This window comes from Elephas maximus, chromosome 3 (assembly GCF_024166365.1).
Source record: "Elephas maximus indicus isolate mEleMax1 chromosome 3, mEleMax1 primary haplotype, whole genome shotgun sequence".
Lineage (NCBI taxonomy): Eukaryota > Metazoa > Chordata > Mammalia > Proboscidea > Elephantidae > Elephas > Elephas maximus.
In genome coordinates, this window is record NC_064821.1 from 216,460,866 (window position 1) to 216,473,704 (window position 12,839).

At 37.7% G+C, this 12,839-nt stretch overlaps 1 protein-coding gene across 2 annotated transcripts in view; it reads right to left on the bottom strand.

The window, feature by feature from the left end:
* Positions 1-3,952: 3,952 nt before the first annotated feature.
* The window catches only part of TIPRL (TOR signaling pathway regulator), a 31,559-nt gene continuing 22,672 nt past the window's right edge, over positions 3,953-12,839 (bottom strand). The window contains exons 5-7 of one of the 2 annotated variants that reach the window (XM_049881316.1): positions 8,108-8,203; positions 6,045-6,107; positions 3,953-4,252 (exon numbers count right to left, since the gene is read on the bottom strand). In XM_049881316.1, the coding sequence (XP_049737273.1) occupies positions 4,109-4,252; positions 6,045-6,107; positions 8,108-8,203 (303 nt within the window). In that variant the 3' untranslated portion in view covers positions 3,953-4,108. The remainder of the gene's footprint in view (positions 4,253-6,044; positions 6,108-8,107; positions 8,204-12,839) is intronic. The other variant, XM_049881317.1, reaches the window with a different exon arrangement.

A 12,839-nucleotide genomic window follows, 5' to 3' on the forward strand; every position in this document is an offset into this window, starting at 1 on the left:
GTGGGATGTGTGGTTGGCTGCTTCTCCCTGAGGAAACTGCGGCCGAATGCTCGTACTGGCCCGCCGCCACCGCCGCCATGGCTGTTGCTGCTCTGGGAATGGTGCCTGAGGGCTCCCCGCAATTCAGGTCCAGTGACTCCTCTCTGCTTCTGAACGGCCTCTTCCTCCCCCGCCTCTCAGTTCGTTTTCTAAGCTTGCCTTTGAAGCTCAGGGCTCCCAGCCTGTCACAAATATACTCGTTTCACTTGTTTTTTCAGGTCTTTGTTGTAAAGAGGGCTTGCCAGAAGCGCCTGTTTGTTCTGCCATCTTGGCTCTGCCTCTAAAAGTTTATTTTGACGAAGGCCATTTTATCAATTTTTTTCTCTTATGCCTTAGTGGTTTTCTTATCCTACTGAAGAAATTTTTGCCTAACCAAGGTCACTGAGTTTTTCTCCTGTTTATTTCCACTAGTTTTATAAGTTCAGGTTTTACATTAAGGTCTATGATCCATTTTTGAGTTAATTTTTGTACATGGTGAGAAGGTTTGACTTTTTTTGTGTGTGGATATCTAACTTTTCCAATACCATTTGTTGAAGAGTATCCTTTCTCTATTGAATTACCTTGGCACCTTTGTCCAAAATCAATTGACCTTATATATGTGGGTATATTTCTTGATTATCTATTCTGTTCCACTGGTTTATATGCATATCCTTACATGATTGCCACACAGTCTTGATTACTGTGTATGATGAGTCTTGACATAGGTAATCTGAGGTCTCTGGCTTTGTTCTTTTTCAAAATTGTTTTGGCTATTATAAATCCTTTGATTTTAGATTTTAGAGTCAGTTTATAAATTTCTAATGAAAAAGCCTGCTAGGATTCTGATTGTGATTGCACTGAAATTTGTACATCAATCTGGGGGGGTAACTGGCATATTAACAATAACATTTCATACTACATATGCTACTAGGTATGTTAGCATGTTAATCATAGTTGTTTTAAAGTCCATCCGATAGTTCCACCATCACTGTCATCCCTGAATCTGGTTGTTGATTGCTTTACCTCCTGATAATGGGCTGTTTTTTCCTGTGTGTGTATAGTAATACTTTTGTTGTTGAATGGCAGAGATCATGCGTGGAGCAGAAGGAACTGAAGTAGATCGTTTACACGTGAAGATGTGCACACTTCTGTCAGGCCATCAGTTTGTAGGCTGCATCAGTGTAGGCAAGAGTTCATCTGGGTTTGGACTGCATTGTTGCTATCGTCACCTTCAGCACCATAAGCTTCAAATTTCTCCAGTGGTCGACGCTGTTACCTTCTGTTTACAGTGCGCCCACCTGAACGATGGCCACCTCTCTCTCTCTCTCTCTCGTGCTCTTCCTAAGGTGAAACAGTTTGTACATTCCATATCTCCTTGGAGGGGCTTATCACTCTTTGGGATTCAGTTACTTGTTTGCCTCATGACCTTGACTCTCTGATACACTCAAGCAAAGCTGTATTTTGTAGATTATCCAGTTCTTTCTCCTTGTTAAACTGAGAGTGATGTTCTCTTGAGGCTTTCTACACCCTATTGAGAAGCAGAACTCTGACTACCTCTACTAAAGTTGATTTCTGTTATTCTAGCTCAGCATTATTTCCAGCATTGTACTTACTGAAATTTAAAATTACTTTCACTAGCCTGTCTCCTCTATTAGACTTTAACTACATGAAGACGCATGCTATTTCTCTTATTCGTTATTGTATTCCCCTATACCTAGTACAGTATCGGACACACAGTTCTCAAAACTAAATGGAATGATACATAGGACAGACGTATTTTCAAAAACAGAAAATTAACCCAAATACAGAAAACACTAAATAATTAAAACATCCAATAAAGTACTGGGGCAGGAAGTAGGATGGGAGGAAAGGAGAAACCAGAGCCCAAAGCTAAACTGGATGATTATATCCTGAGCTCTCTGCTAGATTTTTTTTTTTTTTTTTTTAATCAGCCTGCAGAATTTGGCTACAATGCTGACCAAGTGGACAAAACATAAAAGCACCAACAAGTATACCAAACCACTCTCCTTTAATTAAGCTCTAAGAATAACTGAAATAAATGAACAAATGAAACATAGATCAGTTATTCCTTATTGTTTATTTTCCTTTTACAAAAAGACACTTGGAACAAATAAATATAAAATGGCATAGGTCTTATTTAGCAATGGGGAAATACAGGTTTCTTGGTATTCTCCATAGTAATAAACTAAGGAAGTTTTCAGAAGTATACTCATCCTACCCCTCTTACCCTGGGGGTGGAGGCAATTCTTTTAATTCTCTACAATTGTTAACAATGGATTCTGAAAAAAAGTAATCTAAGACTGATTCAGAGACCAAGACATCTAAATCAACAAGTTAAAAAAAAATATGTATATATTTTTTATATACTGATTTACTTTCAAAGTAAAACCAAAATATGATATAGCCTAGAAACTCCAGCTGAGTACTTCTAAGTTTTTTCATTTCTTATAACTTGCACGAATAGTCTGTTCCATTCAAATCTGCATGGCAAATAAAGTAAAACAAAAAGTTGAGTACAAAATCTACACCAGCTGTACTAAGAGAAAACACTAATTTAAATATACGTATATTTAATACACAGCAGACATGCCACGTATTAAAGCCAACAAAATCTTGATTTTCTATATTTACAGGTGATAAAGCAAAAGGCAGATAAATACCAAAACCATTTATGATCAAATTTAGCTAATAAAAGACACTCTGCCCAGTTGGCTCACAATACATGATGATTATCCCAAAGTGTTTGTTGCATTAAAATTTATCTTCAGGCTAACACCTGAAGAGCTTTGCTAATACTTTCAATTAAATATTCTTATTTAATGATGTATCCATCAAGTGAATATAAGTACAACAGTAATTTCAAACTAGAAAAAAAGTGGTGAGCTTTTCCCCTGCCCTTTAAAAAAAATATTTTTAAAAGTCCATTTTAAGTAATTCTTTACTTGGTACTTTATAACCACTTTCCACTTTATGAAGACCATTTAGAAAGGCATAAGAGGATATAAACTGTTTAAATGGTCATCGTCAAAACAGCCAAATGGATTTTAAACTTATTTTTTTGTACTTTCTGTAGTACCTGGGTCCTGTACTAAATTATTACACTTTACTGGGTCCCCTATAATGTTAGAAACATGAATCTTAAAACAGAAAAACTGATTTTTATATTTTAAGATAAGCTTCCTCCTCCATACCTACCCCCTAAATATTCTAAGGAGAAAATTAATCTAATTGCCGTAGGGGCCGCTTTAACATTCGCTAAAAACAATCCCTGGTAAACTCTTCAAATTTTTTAGGACCAGTACCAAATTCGAGGCATCTATTTACTCTGAGGTTTTATGGAAAGTTGAAGTACAAAAATGTCAGTACAAGTAGAACCAAATGTAAGAAAAAGTACCCAAAGATGGGAAAAAGACAGCTGTGACACCCTGTCAGCAGTAAGCCATGGTTATGTGTTTCCACGGACATACTAGCCAAAAGACCTGGGGTTTTTTTTGGTTCTATGCCTAAAACTTTTTTCAAACTTGAAAAGCCAACTTAAATTTAGGGGGAAAATATATTTTTAAAAAGTTACGGGGGAAGATCATTAAGATCTGTGAATAACTTCCTACATGGCAAGTTACAATTCTCCACAGAGCAAGCAAACAATGAAAGGCCCAAGGTGAGGAGCTACTACATCAACAAGCACAACCAGGAGTCCTATGGAGTCACAACGTGCTGTGACTTGGGGATTTAAATTAATCTCCTTATGATAGAAGACAGTGTTTCATGATGTAAGCAGATTATGCCCACTGCTCACTGAGACATATACACAGCACTACTAATGAGGTCCCACTTTATGACAACTTAGAAATCTCAATTTAACTCCAGAAAATATAAATCTGGAATCCGAACTTGAAGACAGTACAAACATCAGTTGAGTGGAACCTGCCTGCAACAATCTTTTATTTTTCTTTCAAGGCTACAGAAAATCTGCACATAAACAAGGCAATTAATTTTCATAGTAAAAATCCCCTACAAACAGCCAAGATCTCCAGTCAGATTCCATGGTGAGTATATGGTGCACCACATTCTATTCCACAGGTTTATTTTCTTTTGAGTCTGCAGGGTTAAGATCAATTCCTTCTGGAAATATCAGCTTCTCACAAACCACCTCCTTTATCGGCAAATACTGTGATATTTCATTAGGTTCCGTGAAGAGGGAAGGTGAAACATGCTAGGAAATACATAAATCATATTAGTATCTTATATTCAGTGATCACATTGGCACATTTTGGAAACGTTTTGGTTCAAGCATTCATAAAGCATGACAGTTTTAAAATAAACCCCAAAACCAAACCCAATGCTGTCGAGTCATTCCAACTCATAGTGACCCTATGGGACAGAGCAGAACTGCCCTACAGAGCTTCTAAGGAGCAGGTGGTGGATTTGAACTGCCAACCTCTTGGTTAGCAGCCGGGGTCTTAAGGAGCAGCATTTAGTGCTCCTAGTAACAATAGGTATCTCCTGTTACTGAATCATTCAGGTTCCTCAAAGAACACCCGGAACCGTTGCCGTCGAGTCGATCCCGACTCATAGTGACCCTACAGGACAGAGTAGAACTGTCCCATATGGTTTTCGAGGAGCGCCTGGTGGATTCAAACTGCCGATCTTTTGGTTAGCAGCCGTAGCTCTTAACCACTATGCTACCAGGGTTTCCTCAAAGAACACAGGGTTATGTAATTTCTAATACTCCCATAAATGTCGTAAGAACTTAATACAGGTATCCCCCCCTTTCAGAAAGTTCCCTTTACTCCACTTCACTGTTAAGAAAGACCTACATTAGTGCCCGTTTTTGCTAACCTGAAGAAATCTGAAGAGGATTTTCACTTTTGTGAAAAAAAGGTGAAAAGCGGAAATAGGGTTAAGCATTTGTTTTGCAGCAAGCCACGAAGGAGGCAGTGCACACCCTTAGCAGTGAGAATGGCGTTGCTGAGCTCCTTCCCTGGGAACTACACTCAGCATCTCAGCTTCAAGCCGCCATAGCTTTGACTGTGAGCATGAGTGCTTTATTTTGGCTTATTTTGTGCATCCGTTAGCAAGATGCGTCCTAAGGTATCAGAAAGGCCTGTAAGAGAGCTTGTAAGGGTTTTGTGTGCTATTCGGTATGGTTAGTTTTTGGGTCTGGGAACGCTCAAAAACTTTTCCCATATAAATTAATGGTTATTGCTTCTTTGCTTTACGCCATTTTGGCTTACGAAAGTTGCACAAAAACGCTCTACTTTCAGATAGCAAAGGGTGGGGACCTTGTACACCTTAATCCAATTCCCTGTGCTTGCTGCTTTTGTATCTGGAAAGCACTGGCCTTCAGTTAGGGCCCAGTATGCAGTCTACAATAGAATATACATCTTTTTTCTGGATATATACTCTACACCCAGAGAAAAATTTGGATTCGTAAAGAGACGTAAGTATTAAGGGTAAAACAAGAACATCAAGTTTTCAGGGGAAGGAATCTCTTTCTAAGCAGCCCATTATAGAATCCTAAATTCCAAGGGAGCCCTTTACATGTCCCAGGGAAGCAAAAAATACAGCAGAATTATGTCAAAACAAACAAGCCATAATACAGAATCACCACATTTTAGGGAGGAAAAAAAAAAAAAAAGATCAGGTAGAAAGAAATTATAGAATGGTAAGGTAGTACTGAAAACATCCAACTGGTGTCAGCGGCAGCTCTACCACCAACCAGTTGTGACCTGGGGTAAGTCACATCTCTGGGTCTCAGTTTCTCCCCAGTAAAATGTGGAAACTGGATTGGATGATGACTAGGGTATCTAACAACCCCAGCTGTTCTTCTATTTGAGGTAAGCCCAGCAAAGTTATGCTCTGGTAGGATTTATCCTAAAGAGCTCTATTAAGTGAATGAACAGATTTAAGTATATATGTTCGGGGGGTGGGATGGGGTGGGAGAAGAACTCAATACTTAGAACATTATAACCTAACTACTAAAAACTGAAGTATAAATACTGTACCATTAAATTAGCAATTTTGCTCTCTCGTGATGTATATTCTCGTAACATGTAGGTCTTGTCGGCCTATGTTCAAAAAGAAGTCATAACAAGTTTATTTATATCGATTTACAAAATCTATTCTTTTAAACACAACTGTCTACATTATAGCATAGGTTGTAAGAGTAACGTGAAGTCTGGCAAGAATATCTTGTTCTACAGTGTATATATATATATATATATATATATATATATATTTTACTTACACTAATACCAGATATCTACGTAGACAGATTTAATAACTTCCACATCAGAGAAACACAAGCAAAAGTTTTATTTTGAAAGCAAACCAATAACATTACCTTGATAAGTGTAAATGAGACACACAAGAGATTTTAATATTACTTACTTCAAGTTGGGACTACATCTTTTCCCTAAATTATAGTATCATCTCCCTACATAATTGTGAGTACTTTTGTGTTCCAAAAAAACATGTTTTTAAAATTTTTTATTCTCTATTTCCACAAAATTCTTACCAAATTGTTTACTTAAAATCAATTTTTTGTTGTACTTCAATTTTTCCGTTTAAGATTTTATTACAATTTGGTTTTTTTAGTGAAACAGTTTTCAACAAAAGCTACAAAATTATACTGCCTTAAAATTTCAGTCATTTGTATAAAAAACAGATGAATGCTCACTATAAAAAAATGAAACAATATAAAGTATAAAAAAGAGTATGAATCATCGACAATCACGGCTCCTTGGAGATAACACTGTTTAATATTTAGAAATCTACGCAAAAACTTATATAAATAGGTTCATACTTGCTTTTCAAAGTTTAACACTGAAACATACATCTTTCCGAATCAATTAAACATAGCTCTCTCCCATCATTTTTAATAGTTACATATTTTTCTACTATATTGATGCAAAACAACTTACCACGCCCAACTGAAGGACATTCAGTGCTGTCCTCTCTCTCTTTCTCCTTGGCTCGCTCCCTTCCTTTATTTTTGCTATTATAAACAGCACTGCAGTGAACATCCATGTTCATTAAACTCTAGGTACTTGCCTGACTAATATTTGTGGATTACTAATTCCTAAAAGTCAGTACTACTGAATTAAAATGTAAACACTTTTAAAATTTAAATTTCACTCTTTCTGAAGGAAACCAGCCTGTTTTTAGTACTTTGCTATCATTTTTAACAAGGTCCATCCCAGTCATCTCATTATCTCAAGAAAAAGAAACCATCCTAACTTCAGGTTTTGGGAAAACACCAGTCCAATCCATCACTGGGTTCAAATCCCGGTTCTTCCTCCTACTAGCTGTATAACTTGGGCAAGTTCCTTAACCTCTCTGCCTCAGTGGCCTCAGCTATAAAATGAGGATAAAAACAGTATTTACTTCACAGCGTTGTTATAAGTTAATCATTACTGTGATCACTGTGACTAACACTGGTGGTCTCTTCTCTAACTCATCATTCCTGATGATCACAAATCTGAAGTTAGAAATTCATTCACAACAGATAACCAGCTATGAAGCTGCTAGAAGAATTTTCATAACTCAATTTAACCCTTTATTTTTTTCAACACTTACTTTAAAAAACCCTGTAGGTTAACAGTTCCTTCAGAAGCAGTACAATTCTCTATAGCACGCAGAGTTTTCAAACTATAGAACAGCTATCAAAATAACTATGCAATAAAAATTTCAGGAGGCCATGTGAGTGGTATTTCTAGTACCAGCACATTATATTAACGATATAAATACAGTAAACAGAGGTAAGAGTTAAGGTACAGTTTTATTAAACACAGATTTAGTACATTCAGGATTTAAAAAAAGCATCAGACCCTCCACTAAGGAGTGTCATTTAGAAAACACTTTCAGCCACAGGAACTTTTAGAAAAGAAGACGTAATGTTTCAATAACCATACACAATCAACAGTGAGTGTGAAACATCCAATTTATAGGTTAGAGGCATCTCCACATGATATAAGACAGTATTTGACTTCACATTTTCAGACTCCCAGTGAAACAGCATGAACAGGCCCAATATCAATTAGCATATTCATGAAATAAGAGCAGATACCTCATGGTAAAGTCTGGTGTCATTCATCCTAATAAGCACCCCATCAATTCTCAAGAAAAACCGCAACAACAGGAAAAAGCTAGAAGGCATTACTCTCTGAAAAAAAGTACATTATTGACATTTTAGTGAAGACTAAATATTTTAGTACTTTGCTAAAATAAAAATTAAGGGTTAAAAAAAAAAAAACCTTGAGGGTTGGTTAGCAGTATATAAAAGTCTCTGAATTAAGAGGTTCTTTGTCCCAGCTCCAACTAAGTTTCAAAACCTTGTGCAGGGATTTCCTGGGTGGCATTCAACTACTAGCCGAAAAGTTGGTGGTTTGAACCCGCCCAGAGGCACCTCAGAGGCACCGCACAGCCTTGGACGCCCTATGGGGCAGTTCTACTCTGCACACATGGGGTTGCCAGTTAGTCAGAAACTAACAACAATACTTCTTTGAGGGTTTAAGAAAATCTTGTACAAATTATTTAACATTCTAGTGTCAGTTTCCTACAACAGAAAAATGTTTTTCTACATCAAAAGATATTGAGGTTAGAAAGACTTAAAATATACCCAAGTAACATGAAAATTATAATGCTCATTTTTAAAAAGGCATGAGCAACAAAGGACAAAACAGGTAAGACGGACTTCATCAAAATAAGAACTTTTGTGCATCGTGAAGAGTCAACCTACAGACTGGGAGAAAATATTTGGGAACCATATATCCAATAAGGGTTTAATATCCAGAATATATAAAGAACTCCTACCTCAATTTAAAAATGGCTAAGGACTTAAATAGGTATTTCTTCAGAGAAGATATATGAATGGCCAAGAAGCACATGAAAAGATGCTCAATGTCATCAGTCATTAAAAAAGTAGATGCAAATCAAACCACAGTGAGATCCCACTTCACTCCTACCAGGATGGCTACTACCACAAAATACGGTAGATAGCAAGTGCTGGAGAGGATGTGGAGAAAACGGAACTCTCATTGCTTGCTCGTGGGAATGTAAAGTGGTGCAGCTGGTATGGAAAACAGTTTGGAGGTTCCTCAAAAAATTAAACATAGAATTATCATATGACTTAGAAATTCCACTCCCACGTATAGACCCAAATGACTTGAAAGGAGAGACTCAAACAGATACCTGTACATCAACGTTCAATGCAGTATTATTTACAATAGCCCAAAGGTGGAAATAACCCAAATGTCCATCAACAGATGAATGAATACACGAAATGTGGTACATACATACAACGGAGTATTATTCAGCCTAAAGAGAAATAAAGTTTTCATACATGCTACACATGGGTGAACCCTGAAAATATTATGCTAAAGTGAATTAAGTCAGACTCAATAGGACAAATATTGTGATTCCACTTATACGAAATATCTAGAACAGGAAATGCATTGAGACAAAATTTTATCAATGGTGACCAGGGGCTGGGGAGTTACAGCTTAAGAGATACTAAGTTTTTTTGGGGGGGTGATAAAAATTTTGGGGGGGAAATGAATAATGGTGATGGTTGCCCAGCATGGTGAATATGATTAATGTCACTAAATTTTAAGACTGGTTGAAACAGCAACTTTTTTGTTGATACATATTTTACCACCAAAAAACAAACAAGAAAACTAAAACTAAAAACAATAATTAGCCAAGATTTTTTTTTAAACAGTAGTACTAATAGAAAATTTCAACACCAGAAATGCCAAAATGAAAGAACAACTGGGTCCTCTGCTGCCACTCAACTTTTATTCACTTCACACAGAGTAACGATTAGAGGCCTTAAATGGTTACGTTCTGATTCAGTGCAACTGATTAGGCACTATTTCCTCTGGTCAAAGACTGGTTTATCAGAACATCATAATATGTCCTTGACAACTTTTATCTATACTGTATCTACGAATTTCTGTGCTCTCCAAGGATAACCACCGAAGAAAGCCAGAGACGGTGGAGATAGTAAGAAGGTGGGTCCTGGTGGTAGGGCTGGGTAAGGTGTGGGCTATTTAGGTCTTTAAAGAGAATATACCTGACCAATTACTGCATAAATACTTATTTTCTAACTGTCAAGTTCTTACTATAGCAGGTCTCGGATCTATAGAAATGAAAACAGACAATCCCAGTGTTCAGGAACTTTATCAACCAGGGAGACAGACTTAATAGGTCACAATAAACTGATTGGGAAGCCCCTGACACTGTGCTATTTATAATTTTTGAGAAAGACTGACTTACAACATTTCTTCGAATTTCAATATCAGTAACTAACAATTGCACTGGGCACAATGTAGGCAGCAATATTGTAAAGCAGAACCATCATTTCAGCATAGCACAGGGGAAAATCTAGGAATTAGGAGATCTGAGTTCTAGTCCCAATTCTACCATAGTTCAACTGTGTATCTGAGGGTAGTATTCTTCTACTCCCCACGTCTGTCAGTTTGTCATACTATGGTGGCTCATGTGTTGCCGTGATGCTGGAAGCTCTGCCACTGGTATTACCAGCAGGGTCACCCATGGTGGAACAGGTTTCAGCCGAGCTTCCAGACTAAGACAGACCAGGAAGAAGGACCTGGCAGTCTACTTCTGAAAACACTGGCCAGGGAAAATCTTATGAATAGCAGCAGAACATTGTCTGATATAGTGCCAGAAGACGAGCCCTCAGCCGGAAGAAGGCACTCAAAATATACCTGGAAAGAGCTGCATCCTCAAAGCAGAGTTGAGATTAATGATGTAAACGTAAATGGGACCTTCATTTGCCGATGTGGCATGACTCAAAATGAGAAGAAACAGCTGCAAACATCCATTAACAATCAGAACCTGGGAGGTACAAAGTATGAATCTAGGAAAATTGAAGTCATCAAAAATGAAATGGACCACATAAAGATTGATATCCCAGGCATTAGTGAGCTCAAATGGACTGGTATTGGCCATCATGAATTGGACAATCATAGGGTCGGACTGGTATTGGCCATCATGAATTGGACAATCATAGGGTCGGACTGGTATTGGCCATCATGAATTGGACAATCATAGGGTCTACTACGCCAGCAATGACATCTAGAAGAGGAAAGGTGTCACATTCGTTGTCATGAAGAACATGTAAAGATCCACCCTGAAGTACAATGCTGTCAGGGGTAGGATAATATCTGCATGCCTACAAGGAAGACCAATTAATACGACTATTATTCAAACTTACACACCAACCACTAAGGCCAAAGATTAGGAAACTGAAGTTTACCAACTTCTGCAGTCTGAAACTGATCAAACAAGCATTCAAGATGCATTGATAATTACGGGTGATTGGAATGTGTAAGTTGGAAACAAAGAAGAAGGATCAGTAGTTGTAAAGTATGGCCTTGGTGACGGAAACGCCACCAGAGATCACATGACGGAATTTTGCAAGACCAATGACTTATTCATTGCAAATATCTTTTTTCAACAACATAAATGGCGACTATACACATGGACCTCGCCAGGTGCAATACACAGGAATCAAATTGACTATATCTGTGGAAAAAGACGATGGAGAAGCTCAGTATCACTAGTCAGAACAAGGCCAGGGACAGACTGTGGAACAGACCATCAACTGCTCATATACAAATTCAAGTTAAAGCTGAAGAAAATTAGAGCAAGTCCAAGAGAGCGAAAATATGACCTTGAGTATATCCCACCTGAATTTGGAGGCCATCTCAAGAATAGATTTGGCACACTGAACACTAATGACCGAAGACCAGATCAGTTGTGCAAGGACATCATATGTGAAGAAAGCAAGAAGTCATTAAAAAGTCAGGAAAGAAAGAAAAGACCAAAATGGATGTCAAGAGAGACTCTGAAACTTGCTCTTGAACATAGAGCAGCTAAAGAGAATGGATGAAATGATGAAGTGAAAGAGCTAAACAGAAGATTTCAAAAGGTAGCTTTATAATGAAACATGCAAAGACCTGGAGTTAGAAAACCAAAAGGGAAGAACATGCTCAGCATTTCCCAAGCTGAAGGAACTGAAGAAAAAATTCAAGCCTCGAGTTGTAATATCAAAGGATTATACGGGGGAAATACTGAATGATGCAGGAAACATCAAAAGAAGATGGAAGAAATACACAGTCGCCATACCAAAAAAAATTGGTCAACAATCAATCATTTCAGTAAGTAGCATATGAAGAAGAACCGATGGTACTGAAGGAAGAAGTTCAAGCTGCACTGAAGGCACTGACGAAACACAAAGCTCCAGGAATTGATGGAACACCAACTGAGATGGTAAAAAAAAACAGACGCAGCGCTGGAGGTGCTCACTTATCTATGTCAAGAAATATGGATGACAGCTTCCTGGCCAACTGACTGGAAGAGATCCATATTTGTTTCTACTTGAAAGAAAGGTGATCCAAACAAATGCAGAAATTATCGAACAATATTATTAATATCATATGCAAGTAAAATTTTGCTAAAGATCATTTAAAAGGGTTTCCAGCAGTACATGGACAGGTAACCACCAGAAGTTCAAGCTGGGTTCAGAAGAGGATGCAGAATGGGGGATATCATTGCTGATGTCAGATGGATCTTGGCTGAAAGCACAGAGAATACCAGAGAGACGTTCACCTGGGTTTTATTGACTATGCAAAGGCATTCGGCTGCGTGGATAACAAATTATGCAAAGAATGGGAATTTCAGAACACTTAATTGTGCTCATGAGGAACCTGTACACAGACCAAGAGGCAGTCATTCAAACAGAACAAGGGGATACTGCATGGTTTAAGTTAAGA